This window comes from Taeniopygia guttata, chromosome 7, assembly GCF_048771995.1.
Source record: "Taeniopygia guttata chromosome 7, bTaeGut7.mat, whole genome shotgun sequence".
In the NCBI taxonomy this organism is placed as follows: domain Eukaryota; kingdom Metazoa; phylum Chordata; class Aves; order Passeriformes; family Estrildidae; genus Taeniopygia; species Taeniopygia guttata.
The window spans coordinates 29,786,635-29,812,899 of record NC_133032.1 but is presented as its reverse complement, the minus strand read 5'-3'; the positions used below and the strand labels follow the sequence as shown (position 1 = coordinate 29,812,899).

Here is a 26,265-nt window from a genome sequence, read left to right as displayed (position 1 = left end):
CAAGACTCTGTAAAATCCATTTAAACACTGTCTGCACATCTTCTGCAGTTTTGCAATTGTTAGCTGTGAAGGGCCGAGTTAGCTCAGCCTCTCATTACTGTCAGATGTTATCTGACATTCTTGCTGTGAAGTCAAAATTGTATGATTGTTATTGTAAACCCTTGTCATTTCCATGACAATGGAGTCTGATGTAAAAAAGATAATATTTAAAATAATTATGGCACATGGATACCCAGCCAGAGAAGGTTGTGAGGAGAAACCCCTTTTCTAAATATTGAGGAAAGAAATCACAAAGGTTTTATTGTAAGTAGCAAGAATGATGGTTGCAATATTAATAATAAAAAGTAAAATTAATAGAAGAAATGCTAGAGAGAGGATTATTTTATTATCATTCTTAGTCCAGTACAAAAATTTATGAATATTTTTACTCTAGTAAAAAAGGAAAAAAAGTCTGCATATGGTTCCTTCCAACTTTTTTATCTCCAAGATACCCCCTCTAATGACAGTATCCTCCAAGGTTATGCTTCTAATTTAAAAAGAATTAGAAATATCTGTCTGATATTTCTGGCTTAATTTAAGTGAGATTAACATACAGACATCTCATCCATCATATATACTCCTTTCCCTTTTGCTTTGTACACAAAATCCCTGGAAAAAAAATAAAAGGAAAGGACAACTACAAGTAAATTAAGTATTTTCTGAAAACTGTTGTACTGTGCACAGAGGTGGAAATTAAATTGTGTAAGGGCTTTGTTGAGTGCAAAAATGTCCCATGTGGTGAGACACATCCTTAATAAAAGTCAGTCAGTGCTGATATGCCAGTGTGCAAGATGGGGAAAATTGCAAGGTGATGTTGCTGTCTCTGGGACAGAGAGGAGCCCAGCAAATTAGGGAAAATTCCATGTAGTAAGGAACAATCTAGTCTGGCCAAAACCAGGTGTTTCCCCTTTCATGCATCATAGAATTCTGACTTTCCATTCTTCTGGGTTCTTTATTGCAACTTTTCTTTGAGCCAGAGCTATCAAGCACTTCAACCTTGTGCATTTGAAAAAAAACCAGAATGATTTCCACCCTTGACACTTGACTGTTTTCTTTCTCATCTTTCATCCAGGCTGGATGATTGATGCTGACAGTCGGCCAAAATTCAAGGAGCTGGCTGCTGAATTCTCTAGAATGGCTCGAGACCCTCAGAGATACCTGGTAATTCAGGTGAGCAACCCTGCAGCATCACAGGGGTGGGAAAAACATTTTTTTCTGCAACACCCAACTCTTAGGGGCATTGGCTTTGAATGTTTTGAAGTTCAAGGTGCTCTTGAACCTAAAGCAAACAGTGACCACAGTGTTATACAAGCATGAAGTAAAATGCACACTGTCAGAATAATAATAATAATAATAATAATAATAATAATAATAATAATAATAATAATAATAATAATCTGAAATTGATTTCCTAAGCTCATGTTTATGAGCACATATACAGTCTCTGCCTTCACAAGCTGCTCAGTGCTTTGCATTCCCTCATGAACAAATTACAGATTTTGTCCACTGGCAGACAGTGGATCTATTTTTAGAGCAAGTACTTCCTTGGTTCTAAAATTGATTAGGCTGAGTCTTTTCCCTGCACTGCTGAGATCACAAGCAGGATTCTTTTCACAGCCTAAACATGAAAGTTTCTTAGAAGACAGGGAGTTGTGTCACACTGGTAGCTCTAATGCTAGGGAGGAGCTTTCCTCTCAGTTCTCCTTACACTCTGAGGGCTCTGGAGGCTTCACAACCCCCTGACAAGGCTGGGAAAGGTTCATCCTTCATGGGTTCATCCCATGAATCTGCCCTGTGGCAGTAGGAATAACAGTTCTTTGTTAGGGAAGAAAATAAAAATAAAATAAAAAGAAAAATAAAATAAAAATTAAAAATAAAATAAAAATAAAACCTAAAAATAAAAATAAAAATGCAGTAAAACAAAACAACACTGCCAGAGTCAGAGCAGGCCCTGTCCCCCTGTGGGTCAGGGAGGTGGCAGCAGTCCCATCCCATGGTGGCTCAGCCCTCCTGCAGTGCCAGCTGTGCTTCTGCTGGAGCAGGATCCTGAACAAGGGGGGAGTTTTCCTCTGGAGCTCCAGGGCTGGGGGAGATGGGCCTGGTCTTAAGTCCCTTAAAGTGCCAATTAAAATAAAGCAAACATTCAGACACAACAGTTTCCTTGTTATTCCCCACCCTTCCTATTTGAGCCTAAATGGCTGAGATATTTCACAAAATACGTCAGAACTTGGGTCAGAAACTGATCTTGTATGGGGAAAAGAGAGAGAAAAGAATAAAAGCTCAATCACAGGAATGTCAAAAACATGTTTTTGCTTGATTTGTGCAGTTACTCCCTTTTTGTCATCATATTCCCAGTAAAAAAAAAAAAACCCAACAAAAAAAACCCCAACAAAACAAACCCACAAATTATGTGGATATAGTGCTTTTGAACAAACAAAGCAGCGTGTGTGGTCCCTGCAGCCTGGCTGCCAGGGCATTAGGAAGGCTGAAATTCTCTCTTTGGGAAGTTAATCCATCTTTTGATGTTTTTCCTCTCTCAATACAATCTGTTCAGGGAGATGATCGTATGAAGCTCCCAAGCCCAAATGACAGCAAGTTCTTCCAAAATCTTCTCGATGAGGAAGACCTAGAAGACATGATGGATGCTGAAGAGTATCTTGTTCCTCAAGCCTTCAACATTCCTCCTCCTATCTACACCTCCAGGACAAGAATTGATTCCAACAGAGTAAGAGCAAGCTCTGACAGAAAATATTGGTTATTATAAAAGCACAGGTGGAGATTTAAGTACAGCAATCAAACAGAGGCCAGCACTGCCTTGGGAATTACAGGCTCCCATTGTAAGGAGAGTGGCTATAAAAATGTTGTCACTGGGCTCCCTGTTCATTGTGCCTCAGTGAATTCTAAATTAATAGCCCAGCCTTGAGTGAACAAAGGCTCAGCTTGAGCTGCCTGTCCTGAGAGCACAGCTGAGGCTGCTGAAGTCAAGCAGTGTTGCATCTGCACTGTGCTGTGGCCAGGAAGTGTTCAGCCCTGGTGCTGCCATCCTGTTGTCTTGGCAGGGCTGGCACTGAAGTAACTGAGGGCAGCTGGAATATGCAGATAATGCAGCTTTTGTGAGTGAAGGCAGATTTCCAAGCCAGCCCCTTTTCCTGTTTGCATGTAATGCTTTCACAGCCCCCCCTTCCCAAATGTGTGTTTGTGCTGGCAGATGCTGGCAGGGGAGGAAATGCTCTTCATTTTCCTTGGGGTTTGAGGCTAAGAGAGTGTTCAGGGGAATTCAGCTCACAGAACTCCAGCCCTCTGAGGGAGAGGGATAAATCTGAGCTCTTCCCCCAGACTTCATTTCGTGGTACTGGAGCAGCATGGGTGAACATTGCTGCCTCTGTAGGATAAGTTCCTTTCTGGAACTTTCTTTACCCACCAAGTCCTGACAGCTGCAGAGCAGTCCCAGCCCTGCTGTGGGAGCTCTGGGGTGTTGAATCCTGTCCTGGTCTGTGCCCTGCTGCAGGTGAGGAGCTAAGTCAGATGTCTGGAATCTGTTTTCCCTCCTCTGCCTGTTCCTGTGCTTGGCTCAGTTCATTGCCACCTCTTCTCACATAAGTAAGAGATGCTGGAAGGCATGAGTAATGTGAGGGCATTCACACAGGCATCAGGTGGGTTTTAACTAGGGACTTGTTTTCTCTGCAGCCTCCTTTCGGTCCAGAGTCACAGTTTAAATACTAAGTATAGTCCCTTTGAAATGTTGCTGTTTGTTCCTCATGGCTTAGACACCTTTTGGATATTTATCCTCAGCTAAGGTAGTTCCAAATTCATACCCAGGTGTGACCTGAGTACAGAATGTGAGACAGGGAAGATGCTGAGTGAAAGAGCCAAGTATGTAACCTGAGCCAGTGTCCATGCTCTGGCCATGCCATGCCCTGAAGGAAGCTCCTTATCCTCTCCTGAGGAAATCAGCGCTTCCCGGGAGTAAGGAGGACAAAATCTGATCTTAATAGCCATTTTGAAAGGAAATTGCTACTGTTTTAAAGGCAAGGAAACTGGAGATGTCTGGATTAATGTGGCATTTCTCCTGCATCACTGAATGACAATGAAGTAGGGATGATGCACAATTTAGCAATAAGTGAGAAACTTCCTTTTTGTAGCTACAAGACTTAATTGGCAGTGATCTGAAATAAGTCAGGTTTACTACTAGCTGTCTCTGGAGAGGTTGTTTCTTTTCCTGCCGACTTCTGAGGAAAGAAGGGAAGGACAGCGGTTACCTTTGGAAGGTGCTCACTGTCACAGGGATGTCAATCACTGGAGCTGAGTTTGCCATTTACACCAACACAGGGCTGAGAGGGCAGGGTCTGACACAGTGGGTTTGTTATCTTCATCCCACTCCCACATTTGCTGGAAACATTGGGACACATTTAAAGGAGCAAGGCTTTGTAGAAAAATGTACTTTGTTTGAAAAATGTTGTTTTTTTGACAGCTCCCTTTGCCCTCTGTCTTTGGTACCAGCCTAGTTGAGGAGCCCACTAGAGCTGAGGGGATCCCAATAAAAATCCTAGAGTTAATATTCTGAAAGATTTATTTACAGAGAGTTATTTGGGCAGCCAGCATGGTCACTGGGATATTCCTGGAATGAAAACAGAGGCATTTATTTTTAATATTATCATTAGGGGTGACGGTGTTATTATATGAAAATTTAAATAACTTTCACAAAGCCTTTTCCCAACTTCACAGCACACCATTGCAGCTGCTTGTACACATGTAATCTTCAACTCAGCAGAGCTGCAGAAAAAGACCCCAGGCCTTATTTTTGCCATACAGAGAGACTCCATCACATTCTTGATGTGATATCTCCTTTCCTCAGCTCACAATTTCCCATCTTGGTTTGAAACTGTGGTCTTGTACCACTAAAGACAGCGAGAGCTTTGCTTTGCAATTCAATTTTATGACAGTAGCAAGACTGTATCCTCTTTTCAGTGACTTGCTGTGAGTTTTTCTCTGGCATTGTACAACAATCTAACATTTATACAAAGCTGGAATTACCTTTTGCCAAAAGTTTGCAGTTTGTGAGCCAAGTTGTCTGACCCAGATCAGGCAGAGAGGTCAGAGAGGGCTGAGCTGGAAGCCTTGCACTCCTGGTTTCCTTTCCAGAGGTGTTTTCTGGAGGTAATACATGTGTGCAGAAAGCCACATACATTTCTGTAGCCTTTGTGAAGCAGTCAGTTTCTTGGTGCATTCACTATTCTTTTGGTGAGGATTGATTTAAACATAACATAATCACTCCTTTAAGGTAATAGTGCATCTGCTGTGCATAGCTCAGTACAGATGGATGTCAGCTACAGGAATCACATGGAACTGAAATGCTGTCAGAGCTCTCTACCTGCACTTGTCTGATGCTGTCTTGGTGATTCCTTTGTATGTCTCTGATTTATGCTTGTTTAGCATAGTGCATATTGGTATTGCACAAACTCATTATGGTGCTGCTGCAGCCATGGACACCAAATGAAAGGATGCAGCTGAGGCAGTTTGTGTTCAGTGTGTCTGGCAAATTGCATTTTATGGGAGACTGTGAGGCAGTGTGTTGAAGGAAAACACGCAGACAGGAGCTACATGATCTCCATGTCATTTTCAGGGAATAAGCAGCATGAAAAATACTGTACTTCCTACCTTAGCTGTTCCAGTGGCAGCTTTAGTGGCCAAGGAGTCCATCAGGGCCCCGTGCTCCTTCTCTGTGCTGGCAGTGTTGGTTGAACATTCCAGCAGCACAGCTCCATGGGGACAGAAGTGGGCAGGAGGAAAGCAAGGAGGTCACAAACCTTCTCACACGTAGGCTTTGAAGTCGAGGAATATCCTCATTGCTGCTAGTAATGAGGGGATGGGAAGGTTTTCAGGCTAAGAACCATTTATTGCTCAGATTAACATCAGTCTCAGAGGTCCTGAGATTTTAAGGGAGCAAGGATTTGGCCATAGCTCAGAGTAGTCACAAGTTCTTTGTTATGAGACAATATAGAACTTTCCGATCTAATGGACACTTGCCACAAGGTTTATTTTGCTTTTCTAATCTATCAGCTTTATTTATTCCTACTGCACTGTGGATACTTTTGTCTGATAGGCTTTTGATACACTTATACACTTTTTGTACACATGTGCTTCTATTATAACTTCTGAACTCTTAGCTACTCTACACAACCACACCCCTACATTATAAACCCTTCACCATTTTACCAATGTGGTTTCTTATTTACTTAAGGTATATTCTTACTTGCAGTCATAGAAGCCTAAGTTTATGATTTTTCTACTCAACATTTGGGTACTTTATTTTTCCGTCACTCCAAGCTCCTTCCAAGGCTGCAGATTAAACTCTTCGGTGTCTGTAGAAGTTTCTGTTTTTCCAATTCCCACAAAGGAACGAAGAACAAGAGCATTTACTTTCTCAGGAAAGCCCTGAAGTTTCCCTGTGGTGGTCTCAGGTCTAAGTCCTTGCAACTTCTTGGTGGGAGAGGCACCACTGGAGGAGGCTGGAGTAAACCACTCCCAGCCATGGGAAGAAAAGAACTATTTGGATGTGCATTAATACCACAGTGCTACAGCCTGTGGATAGAAGATTGGAGAGGGAAGGCTTCTGGGAAGTTGCCAGCTCCCCAGCAAGTCTCACATCCTTCTTCCTCCAGGGGTTACAGAGATTTATGAAGCTACAATGCTCAGAGAGAGCTCCAGCATTTCCATCACATCCATGCTGGCTCCCTGCTGGCATGTCCTTGGGACCTACCAGTGCACAGGCTCTGACCCTGGCCTCCCTTGTGAAGTCCACCCTGAGACTGCTGCAGCTTTTAAATAAAAATTAGCATCCTAAGCTAAATTGAATTCTTTCACTGGACCTGAAACTCTTCAGCTGCAATTTTGTCTCTGGCTTTTTCCACTTTTTATTTTCCGCTGTCCAGAGATACTCCAGAAAAACAGAGTTTTAGAAGCTCTGTGCTTCTGAGAGATAAGCTGAATCCTCAGCAGTGTTTCCATGAGCACAGGACCCCAGCTAGTGCTTGAGTGTCCTGCATTCCCATCCATTAGATGATTCATTCAGGTATTTCTAACGAGTGCTGTCCTGTGTGTGCAGAGATAATGCTAATACAGCATTATTACAATACTCTTTGTGCCCCATGATGGTTTTGCTCTAAATCCTTGGCTAATTCCTGATGAAAACTGTCTATAGTGTTTATTGATGCTGTTCCTGTTATTTTATTCCACACACTGTACATCATGGAAGCACCTGCCAACCCTGCAATTAAATACCAAGCAATTTTTTTTTTTTTTCAGAGATGTCTAATCCATATGTCCATGGAGACCCTGCTGCTTGGCTGAAGCAGACTGTGGGACACTGGGGGTCATTTTTAAGTTCTCTGAGCAGGATCTGGTGTGCCACTGCAGCACTCCTGGCATGGCCTTAGGTCTGGTGGTGCAGCGTCCTTGCCCCTTGGCAAAGCCAGGAGGGAGTGGTGGTCTGACCATGGTTCCTCTTGTGTCCACGGTTTAGCAGCACCTGGTCCCCATCTCCTTACCTGTAAGAGAAGGAAATCAGGTGTTCCTGCCCAAGTCATTTCTCCAGGTGTGTCCTGGCCACATGGGGCTGGTGGCAGTAAAGCTGCTTCATCTTGAAGTCAATCCAAAACGTATGTGAAGAGACCTCCAGGCTGTGTGGGGCCATTAAAAGCATTTTTGTCCAAACTTCTGGCATAGCATAGACAAGAATATCTTGTCTCTTAACTTCTGCATCAAGTGCAGAAATTACTTTTGAGGTGGAGTTTGTCTTAGAAAGATTGCCTTGATTGTGTCAGGTAGGATGGAAAAAACATCACAGCATCACTGGGCAATTAATGCTGACTCTTTAGCAGGGTTTGGATCCTGTTCCTTCTTGCCATGCACATTTTTTTGTGCTGGATTTAAGGAGCTGCCAGCAATCAGAAATCTCTGGTTCTCATGGTGTGATTCTTGGGGTGTCTTGTGCAGGGCCAGGAGCTGCACTCAATGATCCTTGTGGGTCCCTTCCAGTTCAGGATATTCTGTGATTCTCTGATTCTGCTGCTTAAAAGGCTAAACAGGATATTAACATTTGTGTTTGCTGTTCAATGGTGGCAACACAGATGTCCTTTTATGTTTGTGGTGTCTGCCACCTTTCTGCTTCTGCAGAATCTTCCTAAAAAATAATATGACCAAATCTCCCCCTAAATTTGATACTTCTTAGGACAGTCTGTCAGGCTGTGGTCTTCTTTAGTTATTTCTATCCTTTTTCTTTAATTGCTGCTCCTTAAAAGGTGATTAAAAACTTTCTGAAAATCTTAGTAGTCATTTTTTTGCCTCTGTCACTTCCTTATGCAAGTGTGGGAATAAAGTCTCCAACGCCAGAATAGATGGTCTTGTAAATGAACTAGACCTCGATTCAAAGCATTTCACAGTGTTTCAGATGATTACACTGAGTAACTCTGTATTTGCTCTCTTGCTTCTTTAAAACTGCATGATTGCTTGGAGAAGTTTGTATGAAGCCCTTCTTCATGTCTTTTGCTGAACACTACATTTTGTGTATTTCCCCAGGAGAGTCTAAGCCTGTATTTACTGCCTTCAGACCTTCAGGGTAATTCTGAAAGTCCACCGAGACCCCTTTCAAGAGCTCTAATTCCCATTTTCTGCTTTCCTAAGGTTTATAGACATTCTGGTGGTAGGAGGCTCCTGTCTGTTCTGCTCTGCTTTCTGCATTAAGCACTTCCCAAGAACTGTTAGTCTTCAGTTGGTGTCTGGCGCACCATCACAAGTATTTTACCTACTTACTTTTCTCTTCTGGAAAATTCTTCTGGGTCTGTTTCTAGCCTTTGTTGAAAGTGTGGGTAGCACCAGGCCAACCTTGTCCATGAAAAGCAGGAGATGAACCCAGGCTAGTCAGCCTAATTTCATTGCTCAGGGTGAAGAGGTACTGAGAATAAGCATGCAAAAATACACTCTAAAATATATTACATGAAAATTTATTTTAATAAAAAAGGAAAGCTTCTTACAAAATATGTCTATCTAGAACAGGTATTTAAATACTTTTTATTTAAATATGTGTTTTAATACCTTTTTAAAATGTGCTAGTCTTGCTAGAGGAGAAAGGAAGAAAATTCCTATGGAGGACTCAAATGGAATAGATAATTCCTGGGTATTCAGAGAGAATTCTTTGAAAGTGCTTTATTGCAATTAGTTTCTTGCTTTGCAGCCAGGCTGGCTGAAATCAGTGATACCTCTCAAGGAGTAAACCCTTTTCAGCCTGAACTGATCATCAGGACCAACTGGTCAAATAAACTCATGATTTTGCAGGGAAGTGCCTTAAAACGGGTTTTTTAATGCATTAGCTATTTTCTGTCACATTCAGGCTTCTGTATTCAAGCATGTAGCTTTAGAGTCAGAGAAGAGTATAAAGAGTTAAAAGGCATAAAGAGTTGGAGACTTTCCTAAAGAATTGGATGGTATTGTGGCTTCTACAAATTGTAAGATGGAGTAATAACAAAACCACCACCTCACAGTACCTTCTGCAAGCTCAGTGGAACTGGTGGGAGAGGCTGGAGCTGTACATTGCTTCCATCCTTGACGCGTGGCATGTAAATTCATTGAGCTTTAATATAAACTGGTTTAAAATCAGGCAACATCTGCTTGATCCATGAATAGCTGCTGGCTGTGTTAACAGTAACGAGAGCTCACAGCTGATCCATTTTCTTTTCTATCCTGAAAAGAAAAAGTCAATAGATAAAAAAAGAGTAAGTAATAAATATTTTTACACTGCACTGATGAGGCATTCTTGGAAAACAGCAAGCTAAACAACTCTACATAATTCAGTAGATGGAAAAGTGGACTGAGAGTCAGGAAATAATTATGAGATCCGGGAGAAATTTTTTTTTCTTTTGTGACGAGACGTGAAGCAGAAATTGTTAGTGGAAAACATCCATTTGTGAGGAACACTATTTGTGGTTTTCTTAAAATAGTAAAAACACCTGAAAAATACAAGGGGACATGATTTGCAAGTGCACCAGGCAGAGCTGCAGGGATTTGCAGCTTAACAACTTAAACACCAGTGTGGTCTGCAAGGTGGGGAGTGCTGGGTGTCCCAGGGCAGTGGGACTCCTGGGATGATGCTTTGGCAGGACTCCCAGGTGGCAGGAGGGCTAGAGAGCATCCTGTGAAACCAATACTAAATACTGTACTTTCTAAACATAGCTGCAGTGGAGCTAAATGCCAGCACAGGCTAAAAAATGCCCTTTGTTAGCCAGGGTAAAGAGTCTGTCTTTCTTGTTGAATGCTGCGGGAGGGGAGGGGAAAATAATTTTCAAAGCTATAAAAAGACTCTCCAAAAGATACAGTTGGGAGAAGTGGGAGGAGGCACAGATGAAGTGTAGATTTAGAATGTTGAAAAATGATTATTTTATCCAAATCAGCTGGATGGTTAGTTCTTTTAGACTATTATTGCCACCAGAACCTCAGCCCTGCTCTAAATCAACTCAGCATTTCATCAAGAAGCCTATTCTTTGCTTTAAGAGACCAGGAGTGCACAATTATGGGTTTCTTTTCCCCCTTGCATAATAAAATTGGGAGATTATCATCAAGTTTCTATTCAGATTTTAGGAAGGCTTTTTATTTTATTTTTAAAACTCATCTTTGTCTGTAAAAGCTCCCTGTTCAGGCCAGCATGTGGCAATGATTACTGCTGTAAAGGCTTCGATGGAGATGTGCTCTATTTCATTCTCAATGAGGGTTGATGGCATTTTGAGAGGCTCAGAATATCCTTTGATTACTGTATAAAAAAGGCTGGGGAAGATGGCAGTGCAGCATGCACATAGGAGGGGGCTGCTGCTGCTCCCAGGATCATTCATCAACTTTCTTTTGTGCCTTCTTTTTTTTGGGTGGTTGTTTTTTTTGGGGTTTTTTTTTTTTTTTGGTTTTTTTTTTTTTTGTCTTCCATGTCACAATCAAAAATCATGAGCATGTTGTGGTTTTGGTCTTATTCTCCATGCTTTTACCTGTTTTGGGATTTGAAGCTTGAGGTTTGTACAGAAAAGGAGATGCTGCTGGTCCTGTGTTTTGGACAGCCCAGGAGCAGGAGCAGTGCTGAGCCCTCTGCCCCACAGGGAATTGCTGGAACAGGTGGGAAATGGTTCCTCACCCTTTCAAATCGTGGGGCTTAGTGTTAAAAGGTGCCATTTACTGTCTTGGAGAGTGTATTAAAGAAGAGAGTGACAGAAAGCTACTCATGGGTGACAGGAAGGATGGGGGAGTCAAGGAGATTGAAAGGAAAAGACAGGCAATGCCAGCTGTCTCTGTTCTCTCTGTTTGACACTCAGATTCATTAACACAAAGTAAAAGGCAAAGGGGATCCTTGCACCTCCATTCCTGTGTCATGCTTAGATCAAAGTGCAAATTGTGCCAGTTGAAATCCATTTGCCAGCTCCTCTGAAGGTAGGATGGAGGATGGGTGCAGGTTTCTGAGCTCCAGAGATCAGCTGGGTTTCCAAGCCTTTGGTGCCACACAGCTGAATGCTTTTATTTCCAGCCTGGGTATCAGGCTTAAAGAGATGAGGCTACAGAAAAGCATTTTTTCTACCTTTTCCTGTCAGTGTAGCTGAATGCTGAGTTTTTTGCCCAAATTTGGCATCTCTTAAGAGACTGTTTTCATTGGTGGTGTTGTCACCTCTGACTTCTCTACTTGGTGAAGTGTTAGACTGAAAATATATGGTTTATATCTGGTATTTTCCAGTAACAGCACAGGAAATACTCTGTGCTATGTATGAGTATGTTGTTTCCCATGCCAAGGTCTTGTTTGTGATGTATGCCATTTACAGTTCACAGTCCAGACTAAATTACTCCTAGAAGGCAGTTTGGATATCCCAGTCAATGTGGACTGCTCTAAAAGATTTAAAAAGTATGAAAACAGACAGTTATGAGAGAAAATGATGCAAGAGAAAGTGGTGATGACTTATCTGAAGCTAAGAAGTTGGTTGGTACTGAGCTGAACCCAGGGGGCCAGTGAAACACCCAAAATTATTTTGGACAGATTCAGGGGTGTCTTAAATCCACCATTCTGCCAGGACATGGGCTGGCATATCTCAGTCTATGGGAAGTGAGTTAGAGCCCAGGCTGCTTGCAAATCCTACCTGTCCTCTGGCAAACAGCAACCAGAAAAAAACTGAAACAAAGAAAAAGACTTAATCTTTGTTTCTTCTGTGTATTTTTTCCCTGGCTGATCTAAGATGGATGTTTTGTGTCCGATGGTGGAAAGCATCAGTTGTTGGAGACTGGAGCAAACTGATACTTACATTGTTTCTGTACTCGTGATCAACATTTAAGTTAAAACATGTGTCACATTCTGAGAAAAGGTACTGCTGGAAAAAGGGCTGGGATCTCATAATTTGCTATAAAGATTCCCCAATCCCCACCTTTATGGCCAGGGAATGCCAGACTTGTGTCAGACACTGTGAGCTGTGGGGATGGATATGCTTGAACCTTAACAGCCCAGGGAGGTGTCAAATCCTTTCTATTTATATATGGCCTTTCTCTGAGCAGGGGCTGGGACCAGAAACCCCCAGAGGTCTGCAAAGCCTTCCAGCAACTACTATACAAACAGCATTCCATTTCTATTGAACATGACACAGGGATCTCATGGGGCGTGCTTTTCCTTTGGATTTTCCTTTTAGAAATATTTGCTGTCTGTGGCAGGGCAGAGAAATCTGCAAATTCTGTGGAAGCAGGGCTGCAGCCAAGCAGAGGTGGCTGTTCTCCTGGAATGGTCTTTCCAGTTTGGATCAGTTGTGAAATGCCAGGCTGCTCCCTTGGAATGTAGCTGGAATTTGCCTGGGGGCTGGCTGGACACTGCCTTGTGTGCTCTGCAGACCATCCCACATTTTATTCAGATCCACTCCCATAAATCAGAAATTGTGGTGCTTTGCAGCAAGGTCAATATCTTAGGATGCTTTGGTTTGGTGACTGGAGCCTGGATACTCCCTTGGTTTGAAATTAGGTCAAGAGATTTTAGGGGAAGGAGGAGAAGGAGTTGTTTCTGGGGGCACACAGCCCAGGACTGAGGAATGGCATAAAGAAGTGTTCTGAGTTTTTGCTCAAAGCAGGTAATTATTGAGTTGCCTGAGGCCTGGAGCAAAGGATGCCCCTGAACAGGATTTGGGAGCAGCATCCCAGTGGCACAGCTGGAGTGTTTTATTCCTGTTTGGTGCTTTTGGTGTGTGAGAGCAGAAAGAGAGGAAAAGGGAGCTGAGTTTTGAGCAGTATCAGAGTGGGTTCAAACATGTGTGTACACTCATGTCCTCCCTTCAGAGGGAAATTTTTCAGTCCTGTGAGTTTAGCAGGCTGTTTTAGAGCAAGAAACACCAGTGATTGTGCAACCCTATCAACATTTCTGTGGCTGGCCAGGAAAACCAGCTCTGAAGTAGCAAGGGGGCTGGACCCAACAAGGCTTAGATTTCATTGCAGTTTAAGATGCAGCCAGAAAATATTGTGTCCCTGCTATAAAGCAGGAGATATTTACCTTTAGGAGATTTTAGAAGCAAGGAATTGGAAAATGAAATTAATAAATAGAAAGCAATAACACTAGCCAATATTCACAGAAATGTTATTTACCACTCTTGGATCAGGGCTCATTTTACACAAATATTGGCTGTTACAACAGCTGATGTGTCACTGGTATTTTGTACCAGAGAGCCTCGGAAAAAGGCTTTAGGAGACATTTGCTTGGATTTTATTATTTCTCCTCGTTGTCATGTTTTTGCCTAAAATTCAATCATGTGATGTACAGAATGAAATCTTGGGCATTTCTGAGGAGGGCTGTTTGTGGGCAGTTGAAGAAGTGAGGCTCCTTATGGAGTGTGATGAGTTCCCCTGTGGATGGATGTGCACTCCACAGCTAATGGCTATAACTCACATTATAGCATCAAAAGGAGCTGGTATTGATTTTTTTTTTTTTTTTTTTTTTTTTTTTTTTTTTTTTGTGTATAAGCTGAGACTTCTTAAGTAGGCTTATGTAGTGAGGTCTTCAAGCAACCAGCCCACTAAGGTCTCTGTCTATCTCAAAAAGACAGATATGATCATTCCAGTGAGACTTTTAAGATCAAAATCCAAAATTCTAGAGCTTTTCACTAAAGGAACATCCTCTGATTTCAAGATAGTATTTAAAATGCAAAAACAACACCACCACCCCGCCCCCAGCAAAAATCAACAAAGTAAATTGCATTTCACATGCAAAACAAACTATTTATGTTTTACCTGGTAAAATCCAAACATATTTTCTTCTTACATGTCCTAACCAATAAGAATTGTTTGAGGGTAATCTTGGAAGCCTACAAAATTATGACCTCACATTGCAATTACCAGTCAATTTAAGGACACTTACACATTTGTATTAATTTTTTTTATATTAAATTTTTTCTATTAATTTTTCAAGCCAACTAAATGGCAGCACAGCTTTTTTCTTTGCCTCCTGTTCTAATGGAGCAGTGGCTACAGGTTAACAGCTCATGGAGAAAAACAGTAAAGAACTAAAAAAATGTGCAGAGAGCAGTGGTGGAGAAGAGCCATGTATAAGGTTCTGTGGTAAGGGGTGTTACAAGACAGATATGTATAGTACAGCACTAAAGGGGAGGCATGAAAAAAACACAATTATAGTGATCTTAGTTGGCAGGCCGCTGACTGGAGAGTCTCTTGTCAGCAAAAACAGCAATAACCACATTAATGGCAGTCCATTGCCTGATGACATCTTGGGACAGGGCTGTGCTGTTATAGTTGCAGAATATGTATTTAAATATTACAATCACAGCCCAGAAGAGCTAAAGACAGGACAGTGGCTTTAGCCTTTTGTGCTGCGGGTGGAGCAGAGCCCACAGACACATAATGCCATCCTGGGACAGTATTTTTTTTAAGCTGCTGATCTTCTAAACTTTTACTGGCAGAGGGGTATAGCCCTGTGTGCAGGAGTCAATCCTATTGGCAAAAGCCTTGCTTTTCTAAGACACACAGCTTGTTGTTGGGGGTGAGACATTTGCCCTGACTGAATTTGAATTTTGGGTCCAGTTAGGAAATCTGACTGGTGTGCATGTTTCTCCCAGTTAGCTCATACAGCTCATGTGACTCGTTTCATTCATGTGGCCTCTTGTTACGTATCCATCATTCATTTTTCTTTCCTATTAGAATGAAATTGGACACAGCCCTCCTCCTGCCTACACCCCTATGTCAGGAGTAAGTATTTCACATTCAACCTTCATCCTTCAGGCTTTCCTTCTTTTTTCACTATTTTTTTTCCTTTTTCAAACTCCTTTTTCCTGCATAAATGACTCGAAACCAGGTAATGAAGTGTTTACATAAGGAATCAAATGGTTAAAGATCTCCAGATTCAGCCTGGATTCATGTGCAAACTCTAAGGACCCACGCCCAAAACTCTGGCAACTTTTCTGAAAAAGCATTTAGGTGAAAGGCTTGGATGGATCTGTACATCTTTCCTTCCTATCTGCAGGTCATGATGATGACATTTCCTTGCATGTCTGTGATGACAAGCAAAATGGTAGGTTGGGTTAAACCACTGAGTTGAGGTGCAATACAAACACAGTTCACCAGCCTGAAATGCAGTTCCTGATGGAATTCCACATGGCGTGGGTGACCCTAAAATGCACTTCCTGATCGAATTCCACCTGGTGTGGTGACCCCATAATTCCCACCACAGCACACACTAGAAGTATCCCCCAGAATAAACAGAGGTGATAGTGATTTCTATCCCCAGTCAGGAGATTTCCCACACATGAGGTTTAAAGGGCTCTGATCAGAAGTCAGGGGAGGTTGCCAGAGTAATAGAAGAGGAACCACCACCTTCACCTCTTGCAGCTGTGTGTGTCCAGCCTCCACGTGCCGACCAGGAGACGAGTTTTCCTGCCCCATTTCCATCCCCACTGGGCAGATGGATGCTCTGTGGCTCCACATCAAAGCCTGGAAGCTCAGGATGGGCAGGCAGGCACGGGAGGCACACCATGACTTGCTGTTGAAGCTTCTCCTTTCCCATGCTGTGCTCTTTGTCCCAGCAGAACCAGTTTGTGTACCGGGACGGCGGCTACACGGCCGAGGTGCCGATGCCCTACAGAGCTCCTGGCTGCATCCTTCCAGAAGCCCCAGCTGCTCAAGGGGCCACAGCAGAGATCTTTGAAGACACTTGCTGCAATGGCACAATGCAGAAGCAGGTGGCAGCCCTGGCAAAAGAGGACAGCAGCACCCAGAGGTACAGCGCTGACCCCACCGTCTTCATGCCCGAGCGGGTCGTGCGGGGAGAGCTGGATGAGGACGGGTACATGACACCGATGAGAGACAAACCTAAAACAGGTAAAATATTGCCTTTCCAGAGAGCCTCCTGCTCTAGCCTGGCTGCATTTCTTCTCTTTGTACGTCAGCAGCTTTTAATCAAAAATGGCTTTATTTAGTTACCTGTCAGGTTGAAGCATTCTGACTTAGGATAATATTCCTTTACACGGGGATTTGGTTTTCTCTCCTTAATTTTCTACTTTGAGATATGTGCCAGTATTTCAAAGCTGGTAAGTCCCCTTTTTACTTTTTTTTTTTTGAGAAATAACAAGAGGAATGAAAAAAAGGCCAAGCCTCCTTCTTACCCAGACACAAATCTTCAGTTATTTCCAAGGAAAGGATCTATATTCAGCCAGCCATAGTCCCAACTTTGCAGTGTTTATTGATCTTCTTATTCTTGGCATTGTGCTTGGTAAATGTCATGTTGAACCTATCACAGAACTGATACACACAGCTGGCATTTTATACCCAAGAGAAGTCTGGGACTGAAAGAATAAGATGTGCTTTAAAGAGAGCATCACTGCAAGGGGAAGATTGCCTAAATCTGTGCCTGCTCAGCATGCTGCACTTCCCAGTTTGCCCTCATTCATTTCTTCCTCTTTAAATAATGATAGCAGCCAATTAGATATAAGGGGATGTGCCATTATTAATTTGCTTCCAAAGCTTTGCATTAGCTTTAAAGAAATTAATAATTACAATTGTATTGCAAGTGACTAGTCACAAGTCACTAGTGTGTTTGCTAAGAACTTGGAAGCCACTTGTCCTTTGTGTTCCATGATGGAGGAATGGAGGGAGCCCTGGGGCTGGACCCATGGCAGTAGCAGTTGTGGGGGTCTCCCTTGCAGTGATTCACCTTCAGTATCACCCCACATTTATGTAAAGGTGCACCCCAGGGACCCTCAGAGTTCTGCAGGAGCCACCTGAGCCCTCAGGGATGTGGCAGTAGCAGCTCAGGAGAGAAAGCAGCTCCCTCCTGACACCCTGGGCACAGACACAGGGTTGTCATGGTGTGGCCACAAACTGCGTGTTCCATGCCAGCTGCAGGGCTCAAATCAAAGCACTGCTTGGCTGTCAACACTAAAAAAAACAAATGTTCCTGCTATTCAGCTCATATTCAGTGACAGTTGCAGGTTCAAAGGTGTTCACTGGGTCTTGAACTTTTGCCTTTCATAGTTTTGGCCCCATTCAGGATAAAACCAGGTGACCCCTTGCGCCAGGACTCTCTGTGGAGGTGTGTGCAGAGCCCTTGAGCAGCACTGTGCTGCTGGAAATGGGATGTTAATCCACAGCAAGTGCTTTGAAGCAACTGTAGCCTGCTCCAAGTCCCGTTTTGCAGCTGATCTAAGGCTCTCTTGTTCCCTTTCTAGGAGTCATTTGTACAACCTTTTTTTCATAATGCTTCAAGGCCCCTGGAAGGGTTTTTAATCAGGCAAATTGTTCTCTTAGAAATGAAGCTGTCTTAAAAGTTAGCCCTTGGGGATAGGCTTCATGCAGAGAGCCTAAATAAGGTTCCTGTAGAGTTTTGTGGATGGAAGGACTGCAGGGCAGAGGGTTTGCTAATAGGTCCAGGGTAGCAGAGGCAGAAGTTGTTCCGTGTGTTTGGGCCTGTAGACCGTACAGTGAGAGGAAGGCCAGGGGACCACATGGGCTGGAGCTTAGCTGGCCAGGGTGTTTGATAAGTCAGTCTTCCAAGGTGTCTGTTTTATCTGTTTTAATGCACACTGTGTGTGGAAAACTTCATTTTTCACAAGTGTGTGTTCAGCATAGTTGGCCCCTGATCCCATCTGGACTTTTCTTGGACTGGCTGAGGTGGAGGGTGCTGTGGTCTGAGTGCTTCTACGTGGATAGGCTGACTTATTTTTTGTCTTTCCTTAGATTACCTAAACCCAGTGGAAGAGAACCCATTTGTTTCCCGACGAAAGAATGGAGATCTCCAAGCTGTGGACAACCCAGAGTACCACAAGGCTCCCAACGGGCAGCCCAAAGCCGAGGACGAGTACGTGAACGAGCCGTTGTACCTCAACACCTTCGCCAGCACCTTGGAAAACGCCGAGTACCTGAAGAACAATTTGCCAGAGAAAGCCAAGAAGGCCTTTGACAACCCAGACTACTGGAACCACAGCCTGCCCCCACGGAGCACCCTCCAGCACCCGGACTACCTGCAAGAGTACAGCACAAAATACTTTTACAAACAGAACGGACGGATCCGGCCCATAGTGGCAGAGAATCCCGAATACCTCTCCGAGTTCTCCCTGAAGCCTGGCACTGTGCTGCCCCCGCCGCCCTACAGACACCGGAACACCGTGGTGTAGTGGCTGTGCTCTCACTGAAGTGGAAAGGCAACCCCCTTCTAGCTGCCTCACTCATCCTTTCCCACTCCCCCCTTCTCCCTGCCCTTGCCCGTCCTTCCTCCCTCCCTTCCCTCTCTTTCTCCCATGAGCTTCCTCTTCTTGCCAGTTCACTCATTTTTGATATTTCTAAGTGAAAGGATGTCTCGGAGTTGGTTGCAGATTGGGTTGGGAGCCTGGAAGGAAGGAAGGAAAGAGACTGAAAGAAGGAGTGTCCAACCTGGCCTTCCCCACTTTCGGCAGAGGCGGGGGTTGGATGCCCAGAGAAGCCAGGTGGTGCTAGGAAAGGCCAGTGGCAGTGCTGCTTCGAGCTCGTTCTCAGTGATCCAGCTGTAGGAAATGCCACAGAAAGGCTGATTCTTTCAGCAGGAGCTGATGGGAGTCTGTACAGCATTCCTGGAAATCTCCATGCAATTTCCATCAGGGTGAAAAATGGACAATTTTTATATCCTGTGTGATAGCGTAGTAATTGAGATTGAGAATCCAATTTCTTTCTCTAACACTTTCTATCCCAGCAACTGAAAATGGCTAACATAGCTTTTCAAAAACATTCAGATCTTCATTGTGGCTTTCCAAGAAATGATGATGTGACTCCCACATACAGCTAAACCCCTCTTCTGAGCCACACCGTGATTTTGTGCCAATTCCCAGCCACAGAGACTCCTGCTCAGAGCTGGTACTTGACATGACCATTTTTGTACGTGTGCCAACACAGCGATCACTTTAAACACAAAATACCCTTCAGAAGAGAGTTACAAAACCACATCTTCAATATGGTCATTTGAAGCTAAAAACCAGGCCAAGAAATGAAGATTTGTATGCCAAAAGTTTTGCTTTTCTTGTTTTATACCTGCTGACTGTAAACACTGCAAAAGATTGTCACTAATTCTTCCCTCTTTTTCTTCTTCATGGTCATGAAGGGAGCTGGGGATGCTGTCAGGCAGCACTGAGGACAAGACAGAGAACTGAAGAGTTTGATGTTCTGTGGGGTGGGGTGGGAAGGGTCCTTTAAACTGGATGACAGACACTGGACTGGAGAAAACGCACATAGTGGTTCACTGGAAAGTTAGTTTGCACTTAACCTCTGATTTTATTTGAACTGTTTTCTGGATTTTGAATGAAGCAATATGGAAGTGACCAGCAAAATGCAAAATAATAATTTTAAATTAAAAAAGAAATATAAATTATTTGTAAAGGATGACTGTGGAAATGCCAAAATGAAGCAAATCAAGTCTTTGGAACAATGCCTGCCACTTCTGAGAGGCCGATGCAGTGACTGCTTCAGAGAATACAGTGACAGAGCAGCCAGCTCTTCTTGCTGCTCTGTGAAGGACAGCAGAGCAAACTCTGGAAAGGATCAGGGGAGGAAAATGTCCTCCTCTGGCTTGCAGCACAGTACAGAATACCATTTTTCTAAAAGGAGGATTACTCTGGCACAGAAGACAGTGCATATGAGGTTTGAGAAGTCAAAATGTGCATGATTCGCAGAGCTTTCTGTCAAAAATGTAAATAAGTATGAGTCAGTCTCCTTGCACTTAGTTCTGCTTTTGTCAACCTCAGTTTTTAGGTAGACACCCCCTGACCTGCTCCTCTTTGGAAATCTCTTTCAAAGCAGAGTTCTGGATGTTTTTGGTGATCTGGGGCAGATGGAGCTGGGAAGGAGGCACAAGGGCCAGAGGCACCAAGGCTTGCTCCTGGCACACCAGCACTGTGTGTGTAAGAGCATTTGTGAGCCTGCTTCCCACCAAACACCTTAAGGAACTATGAGGTACCTTTGGAGATCTGCCTGTCTCTATCCATCAAGGCTTTTAAAGGGAAGAGGCAATACCTGGTGGATGGCAATTCTGGGTGATGCAACAGTATTTCAGTTTATGTGCTTCAGCTCTGTTAGGGCTGGGATCTTTAGGGTGACCTAACCTGGCAACAAAACCAGCAGCAAGCAGTGGTCTGGAAATGGCATCACCCTCCTCTAAATTCCTGCCATTCCATCAGCTTGCCACCTTTAATCTTAGAGGAGCAGAGGAAGGGAGTAAGAAACAAGCAACAGCTACCTGAAGCTTAGTAGGTCAGCTTGACAAAGGTGTGAAAAGATGTTAAAGCTGGCTTGGTTGTTACCCTTGTAGATGGAAAACACCCTGTGATCACAAGGCTGGTTCAGCCAGCGAGCTGTTGGTGCACCAGGTGTGTCCAGGTGTGCATCAAGCTGAAGGTTCTGGAAGCAGCAACAACAGGCACAGAGCTTTGAGCTGGGAAAAGGAGACCTTGGGTCAAGTGGTACCAAGGTGGTACCAAATGGCCACTGCCAGGGGGTAGATGGATACCATCTGCACTGAGGGGCCTCTTCTGGTGCCTCTGGTAGCTCCTCACCATGTTGGTGGGACAGGGGCACACAGCAGGCAGGGGCTGGGGCACAGAGGGTGGCTGCTCCAGGGAAGGTTTGCCCACAGCAGTGCTCACCTGCTGCACAGGTCTGCCAGGCTGGGACAATGCTGCCAAGCTGCCTGGGGACAGGGACCAGCGCAGGAATGTGGGTGTTCAGCACAGCAGCTGCCTGCAGGACCATAGGTAGGTGGAGAAAGGTTGATTTGTCCCTGAATGGTTCTTGTAACAGAGTAACTCCTAACAGAGAAAAAATAAAAAATGAAATGCTGGCGCAGCTGACATGTTTGGATTCAGAGATGAGCTCAGAGGCTGCTGGGGCAGAGGCAGGCACACCTCCAGAGCCAGGCACGGCGATGGAGCTGCTCACACAAGGTGAGGCCTCTTTGTTCCTCTGGCAATGAAGTAGTGCTCATCTTAGAAACAAGCCCATGGAGTAATCCAAGTGTAAATACTGTTGGGGTTTAACAATTTAACCTTTTATTTCTTACAAGGCTTGAATTATTTATTAATTTTATTTGTCGACTGTGGGTGTGCTGTAATATATTAAGTAGCATGGAAATGCAGAGGCTCCTGCAGGTGGGGCAGCAGGAAAGCTGGAACAGGGGCTCTGCCTGGCAGCCTGGATGAGCCATGCAGAGCCATGCTAGTGGGGTCTGGGATAGCAGAGGACAGGCAGAGGCTTCATGAGCACAGCGATTCGGGATGAGGGAGAGCTCCACACGCTGCAGCTTCTTTTTTTTTTTTTTTTTTTTTTTTTTTTTTAATTGTTTTCTGAGCTTCTGGTTTGAGTTGCAGTTGCCAAAACTGGCCCTTGGGTTCCGTGAGCTTAGCTGGCAGGTTTGCCTCTTTGCAACAGATAGTTTAATCATGGCTAAAGAAAAAGAGAAAGGGAAACTGAGAACAGAACTGTTTGGCTGTTTTAATTCCAGCAGAAATGCCTGGCTGTCCCTAACTCACATCTTTGCCTTACTGGGTGTTGCTGCTGGCTTGGGGAAAGAACTTGGGCAAATGCAGATGGCAAAATCATGGCAAGCATTCCACTGGGATTCATATGGGGTGAAAGATGAGGGCCAAGGTCTTTAAAGCATAATGACAGGTCTGGGGGAAAAGCACACACACACACACACAAACTGCATTTTGTCAGCACAAAGCAGCAGGAGAGCAGATCAACAGAAGTACTTTGGGTGTGATTCACTTTCTAGTGCTACAGAGGGATCTGTGGGTTTTAGAATGCAGTCTCCTGTTTACAAATGTTCTGTTTCCTCCTGTCACGGCCTGTGTCACAGGAGAGCAGTGACCACCTTTTCAAAAGCACGTTTTTAGCTGAGTGTGGCTCAGCCATTATCCAAGGCACAAAGCATCCTGCTAAAGGAAAGAGAACAACATTTATTATCTTCTCCTGATCTCTTTCAGTGTTACTTGTCCTAGCTGTCATTACCTACCTGAGGGTTATTGCAAGCAGATGCTGGGGCCGATTGACTCACTGTAGCATAATTGGCTGAAACCAACTACTTTTAACATTTACTTCTTCAGATCTTTTCAGATTTTCCTTTTTCTGCAGAATGGCCAGGAGGGATTTTTTACATGGCCATTGGCTCAGAGGTAGCAGAGTATTTACAGCTATATTTCAGACAGCTTGTCTCTCTCAGGTAGCAAGAGATGGAAATAAATCTGCAATAGGAGCCATGTAGATCTGTTTGAGGTACCCTGAAATCCTTTTCTGTCTACAAAGAAATGCTGTATTACTCCTGGATGTACCACATACTTGGTAGAAAATGTGTTTCTTGACTGCAAGGCTCATATGCAATGATCTGACACCATTTTCCACTGAAGATGTCACCCTCAGCCACCACTAATCCCAGCCCAGCAGGAAGGAAGGCGGCAGCTCTGGAAGAGCAGCTCAGCCCTGACTCTGTGGATCCACTCTTTCCATAGCTTTAGGTAGAGCTGGGCAGCACAGGGGAGAAATATGAGTTGTGAGGTGAGTCAGCCTAGAAATACAGCTTGGTTTTGGGGATGGAAAATCAAATATTAAAGAAAAAAAATATATTTTTGTCTGTTTAAGTGTTGGGCATCATGGTGGCAGCTAACAGAACGATGGGATTGTTTGAGTTCCTTGATTCCATCTGGGAGATGAAGAGACAAGGCACAATGAGGCTGTTCATTTCATCAAGCAGGGAGCTGCAGTTGTCCCACAGAGTAGCCTCAGTGAAGCACCACTGTCTGTGCAGAATTCCCTCTTTTTTTTTTTTTTTTTTCCTGCCTGTTGCTATAAAGGTGGAAACGGTCACTGTTACAAATGGGGCTTTCAGACTGGGAACAAATAACAAAAATAAAGCTATGTGGTTAGAAGCACCACTCTAAAATGTCCAAAGATCATGTCTCCAAGTCAGTTCTAATGTTATTTTAGCATGATTTTATTTTGCCACTGTGTGGAATAGTGGTTTGTTCCGAGGAAATCACAGGCAGGTGAGGCTGTTGGTGGTGCTGCTGCAGTGATGGCTGGGATCTGCCTGTAGGTTTGGACAATGCAGAGCACTTTTTAGGGATTTTTGTGGTTGTTCAGGGCTGACTGATGGACTCAGTGGGGCTTGAACTCTAGCCAGTCTCCTCTCCTAACCAGAGCCAGAGGGACACTGGGCCTCCTCCAGCTGGGGTCTGTGGCAGCAATACAGGAAAAAGTGTGAGGGGGAAGTCCAAGGACATCCCAATAGGAAACAGGAGGAATCAAAGTCATTGTTTGGGGTTTTTTTGTTCCTTTTTTATTATTTAATTTTAGAAGTGAGCTTTGCGGACCATGGCTGAGAGAGGTTTTAAGGGGAGTTTCATAAGGCAGCGTGGGTAGTTCTGTCTCAGCTCTTCTCCCCTCACCAACGAAAAAGCCATGAAATCACACTCCAGAGGTGTTGTGGATGAGCCCTTCACCTGCTGGGAAGGTGCATCCTGCCATCCTGCCCTTCAGCATCAGGCTGCTGGCTCAGGTGTGACCACAGGAGCCACCAGCTGTCACCAAGCACCATCTGCCAGCGCTTTGGTCCCCAGCCCGACCTTGGAGCTCTCCTAGGGGGAAACACTGCATTGTCCATAGCACTCTGAAGACTAAACCCTTTTGGGATAACCACAGTAGGGAACTGTGAGTGGTATTTTCTAAGTGTAGATAGGTCTGCTGTTCTTTCGAGGTAAGGTACTCTGACATATGTAGCATAAACTGGTCCTGCTGTTAAATGGGTCGATTATTAACTGAGCAGCTGTGTGGGGGGTAGCTAACTTTGAATGCATGAAATCACTGCTCCTCTGGATTTGGGATGGGAGATAGGTACTGGCTGCTTGTGGGGGTACTTATGGTGGGGTAATGCAAGAGGGAAATGCAGGTGAATGAGAAAACTGGGAATTTTTAACAGCATTTTAAAGATGGAAATGGGTACCCATTCAATACATTGTTCACAATGGTTTTAATCCCTTCTTTTGCCCAGTTTTTGCCACTTCCCCTATATTGTAAGCTGGAATAGCTAAATGGGTATCAGGGAAGGGAAACTGAAGGGAAAAGAAGTCTCTTTCTGAGAACAGAGATAGCCAAATTTCATTTCCTGATCTGGTGGTCTTGAACCACTGACTTTTCAGATGAGGCTCAAATTCAGGCCCGGGGTATGACATTACTGTCCCCTGGGAATCAGAGCCTCCCACCTGGCAGGTGACACTGGGGTAGCACCGAGCTCCTGGTGACTCCTGATCACGGTGCCAGCATGGGCCAGCCCAGAGGGACCAGCAGCACACACAGGTGGGGTGGTCTGGGTTTCTGTCAATCCTCCACGTTCTGAAAGAGCCACAGCATAAAACAACAATACTTCTGCCTTATGAAGTACCTTCAGAAGAAGAGAAGTGTCAGCAAGTTGGGGAAGACACTCATTTCTTGCAAAGTGATGCATTCAGAGTTAGCTGCCTTTCTGAAACAAAAATAAAAAGAAATTCAATACCTACTGTATGTTACTTTGAAAATGTGAATAGTATTTTTATAGCTTGTTAAAGACACAGCTAGTTGCATTTGTAAATAAGGATAATGTTGCTTTTATTTTCCTTGTGGACACCATTGTTTGGAACATAATTGTCCTTAGGGTTGATTTGTATATAGGTAATTTGCTTGTGATTTAAGCCGCTCCTCCCCTTTGCTTTCTGTCCCTTCCCACCCTCTGGTTTTGGTTAGAGGTACCATTTTCAGCATTCTGTGTGATTCTGTGTTTTAGCACTGTTGTGGTGTGTTCAGACTTTCTGCACTTGCTTACACAGTAGGGTATGCCAATCGTGTGTGGCGTAATGTTACTTTAACCTTTTGTTTCTCATACTTTAGCTGTTGAGAATTATACACTGTTAGAATACTTACTGACCTGGGTTAATATTAGGTACATATTTTAGCATCATTTCCCTTCTTTTCACAGTTTCTCGGGGTCTTTTTTTTTTTTTTTTTTTTTTTTTTTCTTTTCCTTCCTTCCTTTCCCTTCCCTTTTGTCTTGTTTGGAAGCTGGGAAGAAACCTGTGGATCTTCTCTTTGTGTGGTTCTATTCCCCACTCCCGTGTGCAGCCCGGAGTTTCTCCTCATGGTCCTTGGGGTAGAGCTTTATCTGTTTGTTAAGGCAAATGTAGACTGCGACCCACCTTGCATCAACCCACGCTCATCCCAGCTGAACAATTTGAAAACTGTTCTGCCTTTTTGTTACATGAATCTGTCAGAAATATATTTTTAATTTAATATAAATGAAATTCAATAAAATACGAAACAAAGCCTCTGTGCACGAGTGAAATCTCTTGGAAGGTGGGCTTGAGTGCAGCCAGTGCCACAGAATCCCTGTGTCCATGGAAAGCCCTGGAAGGGGCCTGGCATGTTGGGGATGCTTCCTATGCTCAAAGTGAGTTAAAATATTCCCTCCCCAGGAGCTGCCTCAGTGCAATGCCCACTCTGTGGCTCATTTAAAACCCATGTGAGATTTGAGTGAGCCATTCCCTGCCAGTGCCACAGCTTAATTCCCATGGGGTCTGGCACACAGCCTAACTCAAGCTGGTCCCACTGCCCCCAGTCTGCCTCACTGGCTGCTGAGCATTGCCCACATTGCCAGGCCCTTGGAAAGAATTTTAAATTTACCTAGAAACC

General features: G+C 44.0%; 1 protein-coding gene across 4 annotated transcripts in view; it reads left to right on the top strand.

The window, feature by feature from the left end:
* ERBB4 (erb-b2 receptor tyrosine kinase 4) overlaps window positions 1–25,898 on the top strand; it is a 587,866-nt gene extending 561,968 nt beyond the window's left edge. For 2 of the 4 annotated variants that reach the window (XM_041717639.2, XM_041717640.2), the window contains exons 24-27: window positions 1,112–1,209; window positions 2,594–2,764; window positions 16,119–16,413; window positions 18,268–25,898. In XM_041717639.2, the coding sequence (XP_041573573.2) occupies window positions 1,112–1,209; window positions 2,594–2,764; window positions 16,119–16,413; window positions 18,268–18,704 (1,001 nt within the window). In that variant the 3' untranslated portion in view covers window positions 18,705–25,898. The remainder of the gene's footprint in view (window positions 1–1,111; window positions 1,210–2,593; window positions 2,765–16,118; window positions 16,414–18,267) is intronic. The other 2 variants (XM_030278010.4, XM_041717641.2) reach the window with 1 other exon arrangement.
* Window positions 25,899–26,265: the final 367 nt, after the last annotated feature.